This window comes from Battus philenor, unplaced genomic scaffold, assembly GCF_028537555.1.
Source record: "Battus philenor isolate CCGP_79_NKW_IND1 unplaced genomic scaffold, ilBatPhil1.0.hap1 SCAF_17, whole genome shotgun sequence".
NCBI classification, from domain to species: domain Eukaryota; kingdom Metazoa; phylum Arthropoda; class Insecta; order Lepidoptera; family Papilionidae; genus Battus; species Battus philenor.
This window is the reverse complement of record NW_027181679.1, coordinates 10818008-10843273: the sequence shown is the minus strand read 5'-3', so window position 1 is coordinate 10843273 and position 25266 is coordinate 10818008. Positions and strand designations below refer to the sequence as shown.

At 35.5% G+C, this 25266-nt stretch overlaps 1 protein-coding gene across 2 annotated transcripts in view; it reads right to left on the bottom strand.

Moving 5' to 3' along the window:
* LOC137919984 (uncharacterized) overlaps positions 1-25266 on the bottom strand; it is a 154071-nt gene that overhangs the window by 125425 nt on the left and 3380 nt on the right. Inside the window, exons 3-8 of one of the 2 annotated variants that reach the window (XR_011106748.1) lie at positions 18338-18535; positions 10767-17391; positions 10250-10373; positions 8099-8277; positions 7565-7681; positions 5804-6017 (exon numbers count right to left, since the gene is read on the bottom strand). Coding sequence is in view for 1 of the 2 variants with exons in the window: in XM_068763217.1 (XP_068619318.1) it covers positions 5872-6017; positions 7565-7681; positions 8099-8277; positions 10250-10373; positions 10767-17391; positions 18338-18535 (7389 nt within the window). In the remaining variant the exon portion in view is untranslated. Of the gene's footprint in view, positions 1-5717; positions 6018-7564; positions 7682-8098; positions 8278-10249; positions 10374-10766; positions 17392-18337; positions 18536-25266 lie in introns of those variants that run through there. The other variant, XM_068763217.1, reaches the window with a different exon arrangement.

The window sequence follows — 25266 nt, the reverse complement described above, 5'->3', positions numbered from 1 at the left end:
GACTAGCACGACGTCATCTGCGAACGCCTGGCAGTGTGTCCCGGTCTTTGCCACCTCCTCCAGGAGAGGGTTGATGAGGAGGGTCCAGAAGGTTGGGCCGCCTACGGATCCCTGCACGCACCCCTTGGTGGTCTCTCTGGCCCACTCTGCCCCCGCGTACCGTACGGACACCTTGCGATCGCTAAAATAGCTGTCGACAAGGCGCCGCAGATTCGCGGGGCAGCGAGTTTCTGCCAGTCTGCACCGTATAGCAGGCCACCAGGCGTTATCGAAGGCTCCCTCTATGTCCAATGATACCAGCACTGCAATCTCCTTCTCCTTCAACCGAGTTCGCAGATGCTGGATCAGGACATACAGGGAGTCCTCGGTACACCTTTTGCTTATATTGGTCCACTCCCAATTATTACTTTTTACAAATAGGTGTTCACAAAATATAAATTGTCAACAGCTATGCGATTTTACATCGGGATCATGCCGACATATATATACGTCTGCTCGTATGTAATCCTTTTTCGTATTAAACTCTACGCCATCTTTGTTCGCGGTAGGCAGCGTGCCGTTGACAGCTCGGGGGCGGGTTCGCGTCGAAGCTTACATCGGACAGTTTTACTGAATGCATTGCATCTGAATATTTAATACTTTAAATTGAACCTGGCATATATATCCACGTGGAAACGAATCGAAATATATGCTGTACGAAAAACAAATTATTCATTACATTCGTAAATATGATGCCATACTCATTATCTATTTATTTTGAATTACTTTACTTTTATAAATACTTATTTAGCAGTATAGGACCGTAGGATTAGTAAATAGTATCTCTATCTTTCTTCATTGTTATCTATTAAAGTGCCAAGTAAATTGCATGACTGTTCCATCATCATGTCAACTAAAAGAAGTCAGCAAAGTATAGGCCTTTCGCAAAGATCGCCGCAATGTCCAGTCTTGCACTTTCCGCGATCTTGACTATGTAATCGGCTCACCTAAAAGTGGATCAACCTACACCGCATCCAACGGATAAAAGAAAATTCTTGTACTGCAAAAGTTACATACCTATTAATATACCTACGGGGATAATTTCGTGAAGGCTTCTTAAAATATATAAATAATGGTTATGTCGTCGAAGACGTACCATGGCAAATAACAATATTTTAAGATTGTAATACATTGCTGCGTAGCTTTTTTTAATATATTTAATTTCGAAAACAGAGTTAAGATATAAAGCCTATACTTATCCGATGAATACTATATTATACATGCGACAATAAATGTTAATAGTTAGCTTATTTCGTGAAATATTAATGTTTATACTAGCTCTTACAGCAACTATCCTTTGTTAGCAATTAATAATCAATTCATATCTTAATAACTAAAAAGAATAGTTTTTGTTAAAATGATGCACAATGTCATTATTTATAATGTTTGGTGCGTAAATAAATAAAGTTGATGCTTTTCCAACACGCCACTTTAAAAACATGGATCTTCAAGATTAATGTCACCAAAATCAACAACAGCCCTTGCGATTTATTTAACGTAATGTAAATGCAAGGTGTCATAGAAATTGTAATTTTTCATTAAAAGCTTTCTGCTACCTGTTAAAGTTGTTAAAAATTATAAAATAATATAATAAAATCGTTCTTAAGTTATAGCGTGTCCAATGAAAATAGATATTTATAATATTTTTTATATATACTACAAATCAATTTCTGAGATATGCGTTCACGTACTATATGCAGGTTTTCTGCCCTATCTTCAACGAAGCTGTAAAAACGTAAAGGCTAACAGAACAGAAGTTCAAAGGTTCAAATTTACGCGGCAACCGATAAAGTTAGTATGCTACTAAATACGTTTAAAGGACAGTGAAACTTTGTATAGGGCTGCATCCTTATGAGCCAACTAGTATTATTCACCAAAAGCCTCATCTGATAAAAAAAAAAACAATTTTATGTCAAGTTAATTATAGCAAACAGTACACTTAGAGGATACATGTCTCTTGTACATTAGTTTCTTACACTCCGAAACTTGTTGATGTCATTCTGGTCTAAAACATTGTTTTTTCTTTAGGATGGGCGGCAATTCATTGCATTTTTGTTATAGTTTGCGAGCAATTGCTATTGCTCTGAGCTAGTGCAAGTGCTTTTGAGTCATGAAGCGGCGGTGCAGACGAGGCTGACAAATGTAACCCCCTATTCCACAATATCTCGTGTGCACATCATAAGTCACGTCCCACCCCCTCCCCGTCCCACATACCTCAGGCGGGGACTAACCGCGCACACTAGTCACATGATGTTCATACCACTCAATGCTGAAAAAAAGCTTCCTCTTGTGGAGGGTTTGCAGGTTTTGTCGCCGCCTTACAAATTACACTGTATAACACACTACACTAAAACTCTACTGTCAAAAATAGTGTTATCTACAATCAATCTGCTTCGCATTTCAACTTTAGGTTAAAAAACAAAATCAATTTGGCGACAAAGTCACGTTGATTTATACGGAGAATCGGGACCCAACACATGTAAACACATGTAACCGAACACGCACTGACACACGAAACGCACCCGGGAGTCACCAAACAGTGCACGGCCCCCACAGAACGGGCACGCCCGCTACCAACAACGCTCCATCTACTGATGTCTACCATTTCACATCACTACAGAGTAACACTTCACCACCATTTAATTGCACTAACCACGCGTCCGAAAAATCGCGTATTTCGCGACAGGTTTTAATTCACGACACCGGTGACTAGGCCAATGAAATTGTATGTGTATTTTATTGCATATATATACTATATAGGTTCTAACAGGTTCCACACTTGATACGTGATAATTTTGTCGCATGAAGAAAGCTTGGTATGTGGTAGATTTCTATAAAGCTTGACATCATTGAAACGTCTTCTCCGTTTGTTTTAACTTACATAACTAGCGGAATGACAAACACACAATAGCTACTATTAAAACATCTACTCTTTTTAACTTTTCAAAAAGACTCGTCTTTCCCAGTTTTCTTCACTACTAATAGTCAACCTAACGAACTTTCTTCGCTATTTTGTATTATTTGTTTACTTAGGTTGTCAGCCTCTTGGCTTCATTCTGGGTCCCTACGCTCAAAGAACATGTTTATCATCAAATCCTTTTGGCAGCGGAGCCGGACTAGATCCGCTACTGTAGAGGAAAGTACCACTGCGCTAAGAATCCATAGCCAAGGCCATGCTAGAGGAGTTGGAGAAGGGCGTGATGTAATCACCGCCCAAGTCTTCCAGTTCAAGCTTACAGAGCTTTGGTGTTCTCTCTCTCTCTCCTCTTTGCAACCTTCCCTGATACATTACGTCATCAACTTTAGCTACCACAGCCAGTTTGTCGAGGTTGTCAGGCTGTTATTTGTCTATGTGGCAGTAGAAAAAAACGCTGGTAGCAGATAGCCTTCTTATATTTTCACATCATGAAATGAACAGATCCGTTACGTTGAAATGAAGAGATCCGTAAAAGAACTGAAGGAACCGACAGCCCAGTGACTCGGGTAAGTTGTCATGGCGATGGGTAGCCCACATAACGAGCAGAAAAGTTCACCGCTGGGACTTTAAGGTTCTAGAATGGAGACCACGGACTGGTGTGAACAAGGTAAACAGACGGTATTGTTAAGGAAGACGCTAAAAGCCTATGTCCCGTAATAGACGTGACTGAAATGATGATATAAAAATAAAACTCTTTTCAAAATAATAACATTGGAAATACGTACATTAAAAATAAAACAACTGCATTACGAATAAAAATTTATTAAATAACTCCAAACAAATATAAAATCCAAATGTTTTACTTATAAATATATAAGATTAAAACTTTAAACATAAGTACCACACTTGGGACGTACGTGTTAGGAGAGGAATGTTAAGAACTCGAGGTTAGACTAGCTAGCTAAGTTTGTTATAGATACAAGGGTAACGAAGGTAAGAAACAAATAAAATACGTAGAAAGAAAATCATTAGTTTGCCAGAGACTATGTGTTAAATCTAGTAGAATTCACAGATGCATTTACAGCAAAGTGTATTTATTTATGAAATATTACTTTTTTATTTATCAAAATCTTTATTATAATATACTGGCAAAGAGACAAACAGTCTAAACCAGGAATGAGCAACACGCGGCCCGCGAGCCGCTTGCGGCTCCTTAAACATGATTTGATTTCATTTTATCGACTTGCACTCATTGTTATAAAATTAATTATAATAAAACCGCGGTACATGCTAAATCGAAACAATTAATTAATAATAACTATCGATCAAAATTAAATAATTCACGGATTAAAAACTACTTTTAAATTTTCAAGTATATTCGTTTTTCCGTTCTCATCTTGTTGATTTTTTTTATTCATTAACATTTGTATATTTTGTTACTCTAATGATTATTAAAAATAAAGTTTTAAAAATTTTATTAATATAAAAAAAAACCGTCAAAAATTTTTTATATTTAAATTAGTCGGTTGATTAAAAAGGTTGCTCACCCCTAGTCTAACACGTAGTAATGTTACAAACTTCCATTAAATTTCCTGGTGAAGAACATAAAAAATACAAAATTGTCTAAAAAAAACTGGACAGCAACGTTAAAATTAGATAGAATAATAATATTTTTGCAAGAACTTAAAATTGTAAGTTTATTAAATTAGGGACAAACAAAAGAATTGTAAAACTATATGAAGGTAATGTCACATAAAAGTTGTCATTTCTTAGTAAAACTTTAAATTCAAGGTCAATCATTAAAACTATTATTAAAAAATATATTTGTCACAAACTACAAAACAACTAAGTATCGAAAATAATATATATATTTAAACTTATCCATTATTGTTAATTTTAGATTCCACAATTGAGACAAGAATGCTTTATACATATAATATGTAACAAATAAAAAATCAATTACCGACTTGTGTTGTGTACTTAACAAAATAATATCATGTAAATTATTATTATTAAACAAAACAAAGGAGACCGACATAGAAAAAGACAACTAATTAACATTTGTGACACTAAAATATATATTCTAATCTCAAAGGAGAGTATTTCCGTGGATTTTTTCTTAAACCACTTTTTATTCCACTTAAAGCAGATTTATGGAAGCAATAAGATGAAATGAAAATACATAAAAAAAACATATCTTACAATTGTATGACATAAAAATAGACCATAGACAACGTTTATTAATTACACAAGAGTCGTAATAAGATTTCAATGTTTTTTAGTTAAGATAGATTAAAACAGTATTTTTTAATATATTATAATCCTACATATTGTCATTAAATTTAATATGAATTCTTAGCTTCTTTAGACACCGTTAAAGAATTAAAAAAACGACACGTCAAACTAACCTAATTATTCGTTTGTTTTTTATGTATGTGTATATTTATATATATATATATATATATATATATGTATATATATATATATATATATACACCACCCCTCCATATGTGTATATATATATATGTACATATATATATATATACATATATATATATATGTATATATACACACATTAATTAGCCACGTAAAGTTTAATTTCGTTTAACAATCTCTTGAAATTATAGATATCACAGTAATTCCCCATGATTTCAAAAAAATACAGTAAACATTTTCACAAATGTATTGTGTGAATTTCATTTAAACCGATAATAATAGTATACATAATTTTTGTATATAGATATAAAAATTTAAAACTATAAATGATTAAAAAATTATATTATAAAAATTCAGATCTCATTTAAATGAAAATATTTTCAATAAAAAATCTCACATGTGGTCGAATCAAAAATTATCTATAGAAGGCATTAAAAGTATTTATGTGAAGAGTTCAAGTGGGGGACGTAGTTCTTTGGTTACACGACAGCGCTACTTGCCATCATGTTGACGCCGCATGTGCCATCGCCTCGGTACACGCGGTAGTACCCACGCTCGCCCCACGACGGACCCCACGAATTCTTAACGATCCAATAAGGAAGCCGCTTGTTGAAGAGTGGGTAGTCTGAAAATAGTATAATTGGACTTTGATATGTAATCTATTTGGAATATACACTCGGTTATTGTTAAAACATTAAGGAATTTTATTTGTAAAGAAATTTGGATCTGCATAAAATACTCAGCCTCAGGATTCATACCAGATACAACCCCAGGTCCTAAAATGGCGACCACAAGTCAGTAAACACGATGTCGTTAGGCCTACCACTTTATGGACTGATGACATGGTCAATATCGTGGGAAGTAAATGGGTCGCGCAAAACCGATCATCGTGACAATCATTGAGGTAGACCAGAGCCTTGCAGCGAACGTCTATGGGCTTATGATAAAGACAAATCTATCGGTGGACATTCTTTTCGCTAGCAATGCGTGCTGGTGAAGAACTTCTTGGTGCTGAAAACGAAAGCAACTAACATAGCGCAACGGATTGGCATGCTGGAGTAAGCAGAATAGATATTTAATGGAATCAGGAGTTACCTCGCGGAAGTCCATCCTAAGTAAGAAAAGGACCAATATTTAGTCACTTCCGCACATCCATACGATGCGCTCTGTGTTTGGCACTAATCGGTGTAACATAACTCCTGAAGATGCCCCGTGGAGGGGTGAAACACGTGTTAAGTAATTTGGCGGTGGCGGTTGTGTGATTCGCATTGTTTGCCGCATACGCATATATCAGCGAGCTGGCGGGCGGTGCACTTTATTGCACGACTACCATTGCATATGCGGAAGTGGCTAAATATTGGTCCTTTTCTTAAGCAGAATAGATGGTCGCTAGGGTATTAACCTGACACAAGGACTAACGACTTTGTCAAGGATTAGGATATTGGAAATCTATGGAGGTGACCGGCGGTGAACTTTCTTTGGATGAAATGATGACGCGATGTCAAGTGGAGACATTTTATAATAATTATTAATTATATTAAAAGCTAATTAAATGCCTCATTACTAGTAAGGTTAGATCTTAATTTGTATCGAACAAAAGTACTGCAATTACAAGTATAATAATTTTTAATATTCCCTTATCAGAACTATTACTTTGTTATACTGTCCTTATCCATAGTGCATACGAGCAATGCAACAATAAAAACATTGTTTATCCTCGAAACTTTACGACGTAGCATCCATATCAGCGTTATTATGACGCTACGAATAATATAAATACTAAATATACACAATAAGTAGAAGCTATGTTAAAACTTTAATAAAAAATTGTTAATAAAATCAAGAGTAGATATTTTTACAAGCCTCCAATATTTCTATTTTCGCTCCGGTATTACCTCCTTTGTGATATATGAGAACTTGGAATTTAACTATAAAACTAAACATAATCAAATTTACACCATAAATCTTCATTTCATGCTTGTCTATTTCTGTTATATTAAAAGTCAGACATTTTTTTAACAAAGACGTAGTTTTCTTTCATATACTAAAAATCTGAGAAATTCATTCATTAAACTTTAATACTACAATTTTTCTTTTTACTATATTTCCTTAATTTTCAATAAAGATCTAATCTAATCATATGTAAGTTGAAACAGTTTATTCAGAACTCACCCGCTTCGCCATAACCCACGATAAGCACGCCATGGTCAAGATTACTAGGGTTGCACAGCATCCTCCACGGGTGGGAAACGCCGCCCATATAGAACTGCATCGCGTTCGCATTTATACCTGATGATAATAAAAATCATATAAACATCTTACAATCAATTGTGTTCTTGGTGATAATTCTTCACATTGTGATAAAGAATGAGAATGTCAAATGGCAGAAACACGTTAGGTCTTGTTTTGCCACAAACGATATTAGGACACTCCGCGAGTCTCTAGATCTAGATCTCTTTTAACGTGGCGATAATTGTAGTTTCAAAAATTATTTTATTTTTATAAAGGTTATATTTTCAGTAAACAATAAAAGGATTTTGGGACTAGAAAGGATGTGATATATACCTATATAGTTCATTGTGAAAATATATTTTTCTTTGATTAAACTTATCGACGAATGACCCTGACGCTTCCAACTGGTCCTATTGGAGATTAATGGTGGTGGTGGCCCATATCTAAGAGCAGACTTCCTTCCTTGTATCTTACCTATAGATATAGGTCCGTTAGCAACAAGCCACTTCGCCATAGCGGTCTCGTTAGAAGTGATGTTGACCGCCCCGCTAATGGTGACTTTCGACATTGTCTTGTTGAAGGAACACTTGTCATCCCGACCCTCGTACGGATAGTCGCCCTCCGTCTCCAAGCCCCCCATCTGCTCAATTGCTCTGGAATTATGTGTAAAAATTTTTATTAAAGCCAAAATACCAGAAACATATCTTTGCAGTCGCCTTCACTTAGATTTAAATCTAGAATGACAAGTATATTACTAAATAAATCTTATAATAGTATTCGAGAGTTTTTACTAAATCGAATACATATGAAATTTATTTCGTTGACTTATTTGCTGAGTTGATAATTGAATGTAAACATCGAACATTGTAAAATTTCATTTAAAGAGAGTAAGTTTTAAGTTTCTGGTCGACAGTTTCTCAGCAAAACAGCATTCCGAGCCGGTAAGGTAGTGACGGACTGATTGCATTCAATTGTTTATAATGTCAAAATAATTAACAATTTAAAAGTAAGTGTTCCTACTTGAAAAAAGTTATTTTGAAAAAACAAAATTTTGAAATTACGCAAAGCGATACTTATATGTATGCCATAATGTTATGAATTTTACTGTATTAGATAAACAATTTGCATTCAAAACATTATAGTAGTATCAAGATCGATAAATTAATCATAAAAATTTTTGTTCAAAAAAAAACTACTTTTTTTCGTAATTTCCAGGTCTGTTATTATTCTTGTTCTTGTCTATCGTTGTCTCCAATAATTGTGACTATATTTACATATTTCTATTGATTGTGGCAAGACTAAAATAAATAAAAGTAAATATTTAAACAAGTGTTACGAGTCGAGAGCCCAATCACGGAATATATGCATATATGAATACCTCGATTTCTAAGAACAACTATACAAACTCGATGCAACACATCACATGCACTGTTCGAAGCTGATTTTGGGACCCTTTCGGCTTCCATCCCAAAAGTGATAGGACGTTAATTATAATAATCTTTTTAGACATTTTGTTAGTTAAGCCTAAATCTTCGGTTAAGGTAGTGTAGTTCAAGGGCTTCCTAGTGAACCCCGACTCGAGTCACTATATGGTACAGTCTCACCGGATCGGTGAAGTCGCCGTAAAGCTCTTAGAGATTAGATGGACGCGCCATGAACGCTAGGCTCTAAGGCCACTCAGAGGGACCCTCGACTTGGACTTTCACTCGCCGGTAAAGAGACTGACATTAATGGTTCGTAACGCATTAGCGCTGGCAGAAATGGCGGAAGAAACACCAGTGCAAATATTTGTCCTCTGATTTGCGTAACCATTTTGCAGGTTTTTTTTTTCGAAACAACACAAAAGACAAAAATACTTATAAATGAATACGGTATAGTCGCCGTTATAAACTAACTAACACCTTCAACTTCGGTGCATAAAAATATTTCTTCTCTACTAATGAGATCATTAATATTTGATTTATTACAGACAACATTGATTTTCTAACCGATACCATGTAAATATTGTTAAGAGACATATCTATTTAGCTTTACTTCATACATGTTTATTTATCGCTTGTAAATTCCATACGAATGTTATTGTTTCATAAACTACTGCACTCTGAATAATAAAAGAAACGTTTACATCCTACTCCAGTCATGCGGAATGGAGCGCAAGTAATTTTACCGTAAATAAATCGTAACACTTTATGCTCGTGATAAAAATGTAGTTTTTTATTGTTTGTTTAAAAAAAAATCTTTGGATCGTAAGTCATTTAAATGTTTACAATTGATATTATCATTGAGCCTGTGAGAATATATAATAGCATAGCTACAATAATAGATAATAATATAAACGGTTAATTTAAAAAATTCAAACACATTTTTAATAAACATCTCCGTGTAAAAATATATAAATCAAAGTCTCGTTGGCTTGACAACGACAATATTCTAGAATACTTCAAGTACTCTGACATTATAAAAATAAACCCGGACGATTTCTTGTGTTATCTACTATTACAAAATTCTTCTTCACAAAATAACTGTAACTACAATATCGTGCTAAATTATCATTTAAAATATAATCATCACTCAAATGAATTCTTTGTTAACTATTCATCAAAACATTTAATGTATATCCTGTACCTATACGCGTTGTCAGGAAGTCCACCTTGGCAGCCGTCGTCTAGTTTATCGCAGTCTACCAGCTCCTGCTCACTCAACGATACTAAGTTTCCAGTCTTTATTTTCCACTGACCCTCAATGTTCCCTGCAATTAAAATAATTTACATATTACGTTCAACATCGTTCATAACTTACCTTATCAACATCATTATGTCAGCAGATAGGCGCCCTCTGTAAGGGTTAGGCGTCCCAAAAGATCGTCACAATGGCCGGTCAAGCGCTGCTCGCATTCAGCGAAATCCCGCTATCTTGACTATGTCGTAAGTTCACCTAGTGAGAGATTTCTGGTCCCAATTCGAGAACCTTTCGACCGTCGGTTGCAGGGACAATGTGTCCCGCCCACTACCACTTCAAACGAGAAATTCTAAAAACGACGTAGGTGACTTTGGTTTATAAGACCTAAGAGTTTAAAATCGCCAATACGAATATTTTAAGAAAAAAAAATATTTAAAGTTTCTATAGTGTTTTTAATGATTACCTGTTACACTAAAAGCCCAACAACTTCCACAGGAGCCTTGGTCCTTTACTTCAGTAACAGCTCCTTGGTCGCGCCAATCGAATTTTTCAGGAACAGGCAGGTCCGGAATTTCTGCTTTCGTCATAGGCGTCTCTTTCGGATTATGTAAACTTGTCTTCAAGCCCAAATGCTTTCTCCTAAACTCTTCATAAGTCAAATCAGCAAATTTCGTGACACCGTACGTTGCCGTGCCCGCCTCGTGGATGTTCAGAGCACGAATCTTCCTCACGTTGTTTTCGAATATTTGTAACCTCTTCAACTTCTCATTCTCATCTTTTGAATATACCGGTTCGTAAGAACGAAGGAAATCGTCAAAAAGAAGTTTAACTTGATTTCTCAACGTATAATTAGAAGGTCCTTTTAAGTCGTTACAGGTGACACGGAAATAAGGCGACTGTTGCGGTAAAACTTTCACGCGACAGATCTTCTTAGACGCCACTTCGTCGACTAACGAACAATTTGAATTGAGGCTAAACGCCATACAGTTTGTCGATCCTATTTCAATTTTCATTCTATATGGAACACCAGCTTCTATATTCTTAGTAACCGAAATTACCCTCACCACTTTCTGTCGTTGAGGATAAAAGTACTTAAGTTCGATGAACTTAAGGGCTTCGTCAGCTAGCCGCAATGCAGTTTCAGACTTCTTCTCGTATGTCGATTTATCGAGCTGCGTCATACCAAGCCCAACTAGTCTATCATTTAGCTCCTTTTTTAAACGCTTTCCGTGACCACGAAGTTTAGAAGAAAAGTTTTTTGATTCTAAAGGTTCTGCGTCTTCATAATCTTCGTTGTCTTCAAAACATGAAACATCTACCTTATTACGACCCAACCAAGGCCGGGCCCAAATTTCAGTGTGACAATACAAAATGCCATCTGTTAATTTTTGACAATTTTTTGACTCATGTGTATTTATTTTATACTCGGTATTATTACAGTTTGTGGGTGCAGCTGTGTAGTCGATTTTGTACAATTTGCCTGAAACTACTCGAGAGACCACGCGTTTAACTTCCAACACTGCATGGTGTTTCTCTAATCCCTCGGTTTTCTGATAGTGACGCAAAGATTCTTCTGCAAGTGTCTTAAATTTCACCAGCGAAGGGTTTTCTTCTTGAAAGCCCCCCTTGTGGTTGTGTTTTCGTTTGTTTCTCATAAATGTTGAATGTATCTTATTTTGACCTGTTTCTTTCGCGATACGACACGTAACATTAATATCTTTCTTCTCATTCCATTCCTGCTCCCAAATCTTCGAGTAACAATGAAAGACAGTTTTAGTTACATTCTGTGCAGGCATTGCTTTAAAATAAATTTCTGTCAACAATCCAGAAACAACCTGTGTGGCGACGTTTTCAATTTCGACAATTTCGAGCGGATTATTATTTCCCGTCATTTCGAGATACTTTAGCATAGATTCTGCAGCTAGCAGCAGGTACTCAGGGTTCTTCGGATTTTGTATTATTTTTCCTCCGACGAAAACTTGTCTTTTGGTTCTCGTTTTAACGTCATCAGCTTGATCAATTTTCTTGACGGTCAATTGCCTTTTAGACCTCAACCTTTTATCGTCAATCATACATGAAACATCGATATCTTTTTTATGGATCCAGGCCTGCTCCCATATCTTGGAGTGACAACTAATAACGTCTCCCGTGCTTTGCACTGGCACAATCTTGAAATAAATTTCGGTCATGGTGCCAGCGACAACTTTTGAAGTGACTCTGTCAATTGTTACTATTCTGTGAGGGAAAGGGTTACCCGTTGTCTGGAGGTACTTTTGCATAGATTCTGTTGCCAGCTGTATATATTTCGGATCATTAGGATTTTTCTCGATTGGAGCTCCCGTCAATTGCCTTTTAGATCTCAACCTTTCATCGTCAATCATACATGTAACGTCAATATCTTTTTTATTCATCCAGGCTCGCTCCCATATTTTGGAGTGACAACTAATGACGTCTCCCGTGCTTTGCATAGGCACAATCTTGAAATAAATTTTGGTCATGGTGCCAGCGACAACTTGTGAAGTGACTCTGTCAATTGTTACTATTCTGTGAGGGATAGGATTGCCCGTTGTCTGGAGGTACTTTTGCATAGATTCTGTTGCCAGTTGTATATATTTCGGATCATTAGGATTTTCTTCGACTGGGCCTCCCATCAATTGCCTTTTAGACCTCAACCTTTTATCGTCAATCATACATGAAACGTCAATATCTTTTTTATTGTTCCAGACCTGCTCCCATATCTTGGAGTGACAACTAATGACGTCTCCCGTGCTTTGCACTGGCACAATCTTGAAATAAATTTCGGTCATGGTGCCAGCGACAACTTGTGAAGTGACTCTGTCAATTGTTACTATTCTGTGAGGGAAAGGGTTACCCGTTGTCTGGAGGTACTTTTGCATAGATTCTGTTGCCAGCTGTATATATTTCGGATCATTAGGATTTTTCTCGATTGGAGCTCCCGTCAATTGCCTTTTAGATCTCAACCTTTTATCGTCAATCATACATGAAACATCAATGTCTTTTTTATTGTTCCAGACCTGCTCCCATATCTTGGAGTGACAACTAATGACGTCTCCCGTGCTTTGCATTGGCACAATCTTGAAATAAATTTCGGTCATGGTGCCAGCAACAACTTGTGTAGTGACTCTGTCAATTGTCACTATTCTGTGAGGGAAAGGGTTACCCGTTGTCTGGAGATACTTTTGCATAGATTCAGTAGCCAATTGCACAAAATTCGGGTCATTAGGATTTTGCTCAATTGGTTCTCCTGGTAATTGCCTTTTAGACCTCAACCTTTTATCGTCAATCATACATGAAACGTCAATATCTTTTTTATTGTTCCAGACCTGCTCCCATATCTTGGAGTGACAACTAATGACGTCTCCCGTGCTTTGCACTGGCACAATCTTGAAATAAATTTCGATCATGGTGCCAGCGACAACTTGTGAAGTGACTCTGTCAATTGTTACTATTCTGTGAGGGAAAGGGTTACCCGTTGTCTGGAGGTACTTTTGCATAGATTCTGTTGCCAGCTGTATATATTTCGGATCATTAGGATTTTTCTCGATTGGAGCTCCCGTCAATTGCCTTTTAGATCTCAACCTTTCATCGTCAATCATACATGTAACGTCAATATCTTTTTTATTCATCCAGGCTCGCTCCCATATTTTGGAGTGACAACTAATGACGTCTCCCGTGCTTTGCATAGGCACAATCTTGAAATAAATTTTGGTCATGGTGCCAGCGACAACTTGTGAAGTGACTCTGTCAATTGTTACTATTCTGTGAGGGATAGGATTGCCCGTTGTCTGGAGGTACTTTTGCATAGATTCTGTTGCCAGTTGTATATATTTCGGATCATTAGGATTTTCTTCGACTGGGCCTCCCATCAATTGCCTTTTAGACCTCAACCTTTTATCGTCAATCATACATGAAACGTCAATATCTTTTTTATTGTTCCAGACCTGCTCCCATATCTTGGAGTGACAACTAATGACGTCTCCCGTGCTTTGCACTGGCACAATCTTGAAATAAATTTCGGTCATGGTGCCAGCGACAACTTGTGAAGTGACTCTGTCAATTGTTACTATTCTGTGAGGGAAAGGGTTACCCGTTGTCTGGAGGTACTTTTGCATAGATTCTGTTGCCAGCTGTATATATTTCGGATCATTAGGATTTTTCTCGATTGGAGCTCCCGTCAATTGCCTTTTAGATCTCAACCTTTTATCGTCAATCATACATGAAACATCAATGTCCTTTTTATTGTTCCAGACCTGCTCCCATATCTTGGAGTGACAACTAATGACGTCTCCCGTGCTTTGCATTGGCACAATCTTGAAATAAATTTCGGTCATGGTGCCAGCAACAACTTGTGTAGTGACTCTGTCAATTGTCACTATTCTGTGAGGGAAAGGGTTACCCGTTGTCTGGAGATACTTTTGCATAGATTCAGTAGCCAATTGCACAAAATTCGGGTCATTAGGATTTTGCTCAATTGGTTCTCCTGGTAATTGCCTTTTAGACCTCAACCTTTTATCGTCAATCATACATGAAACGTCAATATCTTTTTTATTGTTCCAGACCTGCTCCCATATCTTGGAGTGACAACTAATGACGTCTCCCGTGCTTTGCACTGGCACAATCTTGAAATAAATTTCGGTCATGGTGCCAGCGACAACTTGTGAAGTGACTCTGTCAATTGTTACTATTCTGTGAGGGAAAGGGTTACCCGTTGTCTGGAGGTACTTTTGCATAGATTCTGTTGCCAGCTGTATATATTTCGGATCATTAGGATTTTTCTCGATTGGAGCTCCCGTCAATTGCCTTTTAGATCTCAACCTTTCATCGTCAATCATACATGTAACGTCAATATCTTTTTTATTCATCCAGGCTCGCTCCCATATTTTGGAGTGACAACTAATGACGTCTCCCGTGCTTTGCATAGGCACAATCTTGAAATAAATTTTGGTCATGGTGCCAGCGACAACTTGTGAAGTGACTCTGTCAATTGTTACTATTCTGTGAGGGATAGGATTGCCCGTTGTCTGGAGGTACTTTTGCATAGATTCTGTTGCCAGTTGTATATATTTCGGATCATTAGGATTTTCTTCGACTGGGCCTCCCATCAATTGCCTTTTAGATCTCAACCTTTTATCGTCAATTATACATGAAACATCAATGTCTTTTTTATCGATCCAGGCCTGCTCCCATATCTTGGAGTGACAACTAATGACGTCTCCCGTGCTTTGCACTGGCATAATCTTGAAAAAGATTTCCGTCACGGTGCCAGCGACAATTTTTGAAGTGACTCTGTCAATTGTCACTATTCTGTGAGGGATAGGATTGCCCGTTGTCTGGAGGTACTTTTGCATAGATTCTGTTGCCAGTTGAATATATTTCGGATCATTAGGATTTTCTTCAACTGGGGCTCCCATCAATTGCCTTTTAGACCTCAATCTTTTATCGTCAATCATACACGAAACATCTATATCTTTTTTATTGATCCAGACCTGCTCCCATATCTTGGAGTGACAACTAATGACGTCTCCCGTGCTTTGCATTGGCACAATCTTGAAATAAATTTCGGTCATGGTGCCAGCGACAACTTGTGAAGTGACTCTGTCAATTGTTACTATTCTGTGAGGGAAAGGGTTACCCGTTGTCTGGAGGTACTTTTGCATAGATTCTGACGCCAGCTGTATATATTTCGGATCATTAGGATTTTTCTCGATTGGAGCTCCCGTCAATTGCCTTTTAGATCTCAACCTTTTATCGTCAATCATACATGAAACATCAATGTCTTTTTTATTGTTCCAGACCTGCTCCCATATCTTGGAGTGACAACTAATGACGTCTCCCGTGCTTTGCAATGGCACAATCTTGAAATAAATTTCGGTCATGGTGCCAGCGACAACTTGTGTAGTGACTCTGTCAATTGTCACTATTCTGTGAGGGAAAGGGTTACCCGTTGTCTGGAGATACTTTTGCATAGATTCAGTAGCCAATTGCACATAGGTCGGGTCATTAGGATTTTGCTCAATTGGTTCTCCTGGTAATTGCCTTTTAGATCTATTTGTATCGTCATCTATCTTACAAGATACATTAATATCTTTTGTACCCAACCAAGCTTTCTCCCATATTTTGGCAATGCATCTTTGTTGAGAAGATTCATGGGAATTTCTTTTTCCTATTCGAAAAGTAATTCTAGTAAGCTTACCAGAAACAACTTGGACTGTAACATTTTCCACTTCAAGGACATCGTATTCATCATCAATGTTAGATAATTGTACATATTTTTGTAATGATTCTTCTGCCAACGACTTATACAAAGGGTCATCCTTATCTTTTAATGTTTGTCCTCCGACAAAACTTAAAGACGACCTTTTGATTTTTTCTTTAGTAGTGTCTTTTTTAAAATCATTGTCAACCGATGCAAAAAAATTTAGTAAATCGTCAATAGCTTTTTTCTTATCACTGTTTAAAGAAATTGTTTTTTCTTCATCTTTTTCTTGAGTGAAAGAATTGGAATTCGGAGCATAAAATTTCTTAGTTTCTGTTTTAGAAACATAATGCGTATTTAAATTCTCTATATTTGATTTTTGTGTTACCTTATCACCGCTCACTGTTGATGTTTCCAAAAAATGACTATAAGGAATTATTTGCTCTTCTAATTTTTTAACTTGTTCTTCTGTTAAGGTTTTTTGTGGAACGTACGCCTGTAAGTCTGAATTATGTATGGCCTTAAGTATATCATCTACGGAACCCGTATTAGCAATTTTGTCATAGTCTGGAATAGGTTTTTGGGTATCATCTTCTTTTTCTTGATCATTACGGGAAGAATTGTCAATTACATCGTTGTTTTGATTATTATCGTCATCTATAACTTCGCCATTGTCATCAAATATCCATTCTTCTGTACAATTGTTGGCCAAAATTCCTCTATATTTCGAGCCATCATACAACCTTACCCATGGTTTCTCTAACAAAGTTATTTTACACGGTTTTGTAAATAAACAACTTTCTGTCGCATCACTAGAGCAGTTATTATAATCCACTTTAAGGGTAAGAATGTACCGCACACCGTTCACCACCTAGAAGAAAAATGATGACTTAATCTTCATTCATTATTCATATGTTAATGGCAACAACATAAGGTTATTGGTCAACTATACAATGATCTATTGTAGCACCCAATAGGAGTCCAAATGTTCACTGGAATTAAAAATTAGTGACCGTTATAGTTTCGTCGTTTCTTTTAGATCTAAATATTTCTTTATCCCCTTGTTATATATAGTATAGTCAAACGAAACTACGATTTTAAGTAGTGTATTTGTATTTTCGGATACGGTATCCGCGAGCTCTGTGACAGACAAAGCTGTAACGGTCCTGAAAAATTAACAGCATTAACATTAAATAAAACCATATACAGTGCCTTTTTTGTCACAATAAAATTATTTTTTTTGGACTGGCACCAAGAATGCAGTCAGACATTAATTATTTTTCAGCTAATAAATCTACAGCATTATCTATTAAATGCTTTTATAAAAAATGATACCAAGTAAAAAAAAATTACGATACCTTATGGCAATAACATCACTGTTAATGTTGGGGAGTTTTCTTTTTTACCAATCAAAATTATTTACAAAACAGAAATCAATGAAACTAAAACGCTTAATTATTTGCTTAATCTTGTTTAAATATTTATTATTATAAAATTATTATAAAAATACATATTTAAGCAATATTGCTTAATAATGCTAAAATATGGATTTTTCTTTACTAAATTAGTGTTTTACCGGGATTCAATTTCCTACATGGTAATACTTACTAGCGTTACCGAAACCGGTGTACCACAACTTAGGAAAGGGCAATGAGGCGGGACCGAGGAAAAATAATAGAGAGCGTCTCCACGAGAGTTGACGGCGGATTAACGGCTGATACTTCCTCCCTTTTTCGCCATGCCTAATTCACAGTACAGCAGTTTTGATAGCTACATAGCCAAGAAATTGTTTACACTGCAATTATATTACGACATACCTGAACCTGCCTCTCTACTTCGACAATTGAGTTCAGTGCGTGCTTGACGTTTGGTTCATGCCTATTGAGATGGCGAATGCCTAACAACGCCAAGTCTTCTACACCAGCAGCTTGAGGGTTGACAAGAGTAGAACATCCAATACACGGCGCCACCGGCGTCTCTCTTGGTATAGCGACGAATTGTTCTCCCGATGTAGCCTATCAAAAATAACAAGTCTGCATCATCTTGCTAAATAAAACTAATGAAAAGGTTACAAGATCAAGAAATGTGTACCGCCTGTCACGGTGTACCGTCGTTTTGAATTCTTACTATACAAATATAATATGAACTATAGTACACAAATTACAATTTACTTATTAGGGAGAGCGGAAAGTAATGTCGCTTTCTTACGTTAAATTCACACGACTACATTCGTTATCAACAACCTTTAGCCAACTATATATACAAATTTTCAATGGCGGAACGGTATACAGCAACAGCAACATTACTTTCCGGTCCCCTTAACATATTTATTTTTCATTCCAGAATATCTAAGTGGGATATATTTGTGAATTATGAACATGCTTTCAAGAATACAATGCCTGAACACTTTTTTCTTTAGCATCACTCCAACGTTATAACATCTGTAGTTAATTTAACAAAGATTATAGGTCTTATTTTATGATTTTGAGAGCCGGTTAATAATATTTTTGTTCTATCCGGTTCAGAAATGAACTAGCATAATTATGACCGGGGCTGTGTACACATATACTAGATAAACACATTTAATTTTGTACTTAAGTTATATGTAACTTTTGTAGCGTATACGGTTCACCGCGGTTCCTCTTACACTAATGATTATTTAATGGAATCAGGCGTTACCTCGCGGAAGTCCATCCTAAGTAAGAAAAGGACCAATATTTAGCCACTTCCGCACATACAGTGGTAGTTGTGCAACAAAGTGCACCGCCCGCCGCCAGCCCGCTGATAAATGCGTATGCGGCAAACAATGCGAATCACACAACTGCCACAGCCAAATTACTCAACACTTGTTTCACCCCTCCACGGGGCATCTTCAGGAGTTATGGACTCTGTGTTTGGCACTAATCGGTGTAACTTTATTGCACGACTACCACTGCATGTGCGGAAGTGACTAAATATTGGTCCTTTTCTTACCAATGATTATATATAACAAATAAAGTATTCGTCAAATGAAACAGGTAGGGTATCCCGTCTGAAATACGCAATTGTAAAGGAAACATTATTTTTTTAGTTTAATGATATTCCTTTTTAAAATTTCTGACTTACAATACGTGCTTCGATTAAATCTCACCGCGTACATTCCTGGTTTCTATCTTGTAACGAAATATGAAAAAATGGTGAACAAAAACGTTCCAACTCATCACAAAAAATTACAGTATCCGGCATTTGATTTGAAACTTCGGACAAACGAGTAAAAGTTATTATTAAAATCGACGGAGTTCATTTGATTGAGCATTAAGCGAGTAAGTAGTACTTAAAACCGATTGTGTTGATGTTCATATTTTTTTAAGGAAAATATTTTCAACGTACTTAATCAATTCCCTGATACCATAAAATAATTATAAGCGGGTGTATGCGCGTGCACAAATAAACATTAATGAATTAAGATGTTACCATTAGGCCGAATTTCAACGAAATTAGACTTGTGTTTCATATTTTTAATGACATAGTTGCAAATGCAACACAACCAATCACGTAGCATAATTCCTTATACCTTCTTGCGGTTAATAATTATTATTATACATCGTGTCACTATGTAAATAGTGCACAAAAGTAAAAGCAGTAAACATGTAGGTACATGTCGTTTCTTTGTTGTAATATAACGAACGAGGCATGAGAATAATAAAACCTCTGGAATAACCACGATCGCGTCATAGCAACACTGTTATCAACTTGATATGTAATTATTTATAGTTCGTGAAAAACTAATTTTCAGTTTTTTCAGCTATTTGTTATATACATTGTTACATATTTGTTATATATATAGACAGTAATTTTATTGTCTACACGGTATAACAAATAGTTTGTTCAGTGTATATTAAATGACAAATTTTTGAATTATTTTTCATTACGATATCACGAGTACAATAATACACTGTGATTTAGTACAGGATCCATAATAGCTTCAAGAATTCAACAAGACAAAAACCAATGAGAACAAGTCACAATGACTTCATTTCAGCAGGACTGGCCATCACACGTCTATGGAGGTCGTACGAGATATGTTCTCCAAAAAAGTCATGTCAAAGAGGTGTGAAGTCCTGATTAGTTCTTTTTTTCGTTATTGTGATTTTTTCAGGAAATTTCCTAAGAAATTCCCTACAAAATTTAAAAACTTTATACCTTCTTTCCAAAAAACTGAATGATTTAAAGCAAAGCATTCGAGAAGAAATTGCGGCGGTTGAAATATCTTAAACTCGCAAGTGTTTTTAAAAACCGCCAATGTCATTAGGAAAAATGTTCCCGAAGATTTAAAGGACACTGACGATACAACTTTCTTGAAAATAAATTACATTCCTTCCTTTGCTTAACAAAAAAATATATATTTGTAAGAGGATGACACATAATTTTGTATCATATTTATGTAAACTGGTTCACACTTTGTAAATAAACACAAAATGCAGATAATAACTAAAAAAAAAATAGAATAAATACGAACAATACAAATTCATCTGAATTGAATACTAGTGAAGTAGAAAGACATCCCGGTAAATAGTTTATTTCAGTGAATTATTAGGATTTAGGTCGACATTACATTTTATCGAATATTACAATAAAATCAATCATATATTTAATATTGCATTAGTTAGATGATTTGCGCATTCGCGGAATCAAAGAGTGGGAGCAAAACATGAATCACTTACAAGAAGGTTTAAGATAAATCGAATTAGGCACGTGTACGTAGCCGGCAAAATAATATTAAACATTTGCAATAACAGAGGACAATATATTATTCCTCTGTGAAGGTTATATAGGAATATTGAATTCATAGCTTACATTATAGTAAGTGTTAAAATAATCACCGTATAAAGTAAAATGAAACTAACATAAAAGGAAATGTAACAGAAACTATTACCAACTCAAAAAGTAGATAAACCTTATCCCCAAAAAGTAGGAATTCCCCCTTTATCTTATGTTACCTATATTTTATTATAGATAATGACTCATAAAGCTTCATGGATCTCAATGTTCTGGAATGTTGACCACGGATCGACAAGTGTAGCCCACAACGTCTACTCGTTATGTGGAGAGTCGGTCGACCTTATTGAAGTTACCGGAAGATGCAGACCCTTACAGCTAATCGAAATTTAGTGTGGAAGCTTATCTCCAGCAGTGAACGTCCTAAGGCTGAATATATGATGATGAATAACGATAATGAAATCTAATACAACCACTAATAAATGTTAAGTAACGATTGAGTGAAAACAAAACAATACACGCGACAACAACGGAAGATAGTCACGGTTTATGTACGCGTGCATAAACCTGTAATAACCAATCTGTCACACCTGTATATTAAATAGTTGTAATGATAAAACTAAATTAACTTAACATTAACTCATTTCATGGTTACACTTTACAATTTGTTACATCTAAATGAATACATACCATTTGCAAAATAATAATTAATTTAATAAAAGGTAATAAAATTTGTGCTAAGCGTTTTAGAAAAACTGTGTTTCGATTAGCAACACAGCTTTTCTAAATCAGATTAACTGAATCTGCGCCTTATGCTTGGTTTAACACTAGTGTTTTCCAGCGTGAGGACCACGCTCCTCAGAAGGGCAATTAGATTGTTAAGGGAGGCAATTCGAAAGTAGATTCGAGTTTAACTCTTCCGCTCTGATATAAAAAAATATAAATGTTACATATGAAGCGTAAGAATTTTTGAAAGGCTAAAGTGGTGCCCCATTTTAGCCTTTCTGTCACATAAAAGATTGAAAAATACCGTTTCACACTCTGTTCCCAAAGAGGTCCAGGTGAACCACTAGAGTTGTGACACTCTACAGAAGTCTACACTGGCGTGTCAAAAATATGGTCATTAACAATTTGTCAGCGGGTTCGTAAAAATTGACTTGCCTTCGATAGTGAAAAACTAATATATTGGCTAACTATATATACAGGCAAATAATATTTTAAGATTCTCAACTAATGTTACTTTTAAAAACTTACATATCCCATATTCAGTATGAGTTAGTTCTAAATTTCACATTTTTTGTCAAGTTTAATATGGTATATATATAGCTGCAAGGGGTTACGGTGGACTCAAAAGTAAATTTTTAATGTAATAATATGATAGAAAGAATCTTGTAACCTCCGATATACACAAACAAATGAATTTCAAGGGGGATTCCCCGCAAACTTTATGTCTACTGAGTTAATTGATATAGAAAACAAACGTGAGTAAAGTTTACTCCCTTGTAATCATACTAAAGTTTTCATACAAGCGTCCCGTGGAGCGAGGTTACCAAATGCGATTGACATGGGCCTATATTGTCGATTTAACAATAGCTATTCGGACTTATGCCTACTCGCTATACCTTGCTGCACCGTTTATTTGCAATGAAATAGTGTACCTCCGGGATATCATCGATAAACGTCCGGTCCTTAACCAGGACATTGAACGGTAAACCACTAAATAGTGACATAAATAATACTATGTTGAAAACAATTATAAGGATAACGGAAACATGATGATAAGTGCATAAACAGTCAGCTCATTGTTCACTTTAAAAACAGTAACTTGAATGTTTTAAAGCGATAACATTTTTTGTAATTTTTTACATCTTTCATTACATGCTTTTTGTATTTTACTAGGGTAGTATGCAATGGTTGCTAAATAGACGAAAAACATATACCATATACGTTGCTTGCTCGTTATATAGCTTGTCATTATATCAGGCGATGGACGCCCACTGCAAGCCATAAGAATCCCCCAAAGATCATCACGACTTTCAGCAACCTTAACTAAGTTATCCATTTTATGTTACAAATGTATACCTCATTTGTTTTCAATTATTGTATGGTACATCCTATCCAAAAATCAATGGTTTCGAATACATCAAAAACTTAGTTTTTCTTTCGAAATTCCCTTTCAAGAGAAAAATACTTAAAAGTTTGGCTTTCCTTAAAAGTTTATTTATTTTTGAATTGGTATATAATAGCCATATCAAAATAAATTATTTAAAAGCACAAGAAAGCAAATAAATTGATATTATGTCGTTTAAAAGGCATATAATAATAAAAGATGCTATTGTATACTTTTTCAACGACAACTAACATAAAAAGCATAAAACAAGTCCGTACAAGTTAGAATTACATGTTATTAAAAAGTATTTTTTTGATTATACGTTCACATCTTTAAAGCTATTACTATCTACTTTGTATCACCCTTTATATGTACCATAAGTCTTTGTCGATAATTAAAAATGATTTCATCTAGAATTCTTAACGAGAATTAAGTCAGTTCAGGTCAGCTGGTCAGTTGGTCATGGGCCATAGACTGCACTTCGATAGTACCACAGCGTTATCTTTATCGAACTTGCGTAATACATTCATATATATAATGGTTATTAATAAATTTGGAATATATTTATTGGCCACTATTTATTGTTTCAATCGTATCCTTCAAATTTGAACACTGAGACTTGAGAAGATAGGTCAGAGGTTCGGTTCCCGGGTTACAATCTTACACTGCTGTGTACCATAATAACACACGAAGATCACCAACTCGCCTGCCAAACGTGGCAATTATGATATATCTCCCCATAGATGCCTTTGGCGTGGCGAGGCGGTCTTATAGTGGACGTCTACGGGCTGGAATGACGACGATTGTCTCAATTGTTTTACTTTCAGGTTACATACAATATCCGCATTACTATAATTTTATATCTATTTACATTCATAACACGAGCTCAGTGCAAATAATTTATAATGGCAATATTTATTATGAACACTTATTCTTTAACCATTAACCAAATCACGGAAATATAATGTTTGTAAATTACGAGGAAAATTACAAATCAATATTAAAATAACACGGTTATTGTGTAACCAGTAGGATATTTCTTTAAAAAAAGGCTGCCTGGCAGCGGTTTGAATCTATTTATTATTTTTTTATATTTTGCACGTTTAATAATAATAATTAATATTAGGTACAAAAATATACATCTGAGAAACATTTTGATAATAAATAAATGGTGTAATGACACTATTTATTTATATATTAGTCCCTTTCTTAGAATGGACTTCCGCGATGTAACGCCTGAATCAATTCGATAGTTAATAACTGTAATAATATTTTTTCAGGGATTCCCCAAGTACCGTCATAGATGTTCTATATTAAACGTATCGAGTTGCTATTTGCCGTTCGACAAAAGAATCCCTGCGAGTATACATGACAGTTCTTATTGTAAGCAGCCTAGGTTTTATGTTCCTTACAAGTAATACCTTAATACGATTTAAATGATCGATAGTCGCTGGGCCTATTTAACAGTTTTTTTTTTTTTAATTTAGACGTATTGAAAAATATCTAACTGAATAATGATTATAACAGACCCAAACATACAGGATGATTAGTTATAGGTGTTAAAACTTAAAAGCAGTGAATGTATAGCTATTTTGATCAAATGTATCATACACCCTATCAAAAAGGCAATAGGTTCGGTTATAATAAATAACGTGATTATTGTAAGAAAAAGCGTTTTCAAGATAAGAATTAATTTTTATCAGTCCTGCAAGGACATTGTACTGACAGAAGTTAGTGGCCAGTGGTATTGCAATAGAAAAAAACAAATTATGCAACACATTCCACTTTATACAGTGATTAAAAATAGGCCTGAAGAAAGCATTAAAATTTTTGCACTCGAATGGGTATTCAGGTGGCCAAGCTCTTTGATGGTGTTAG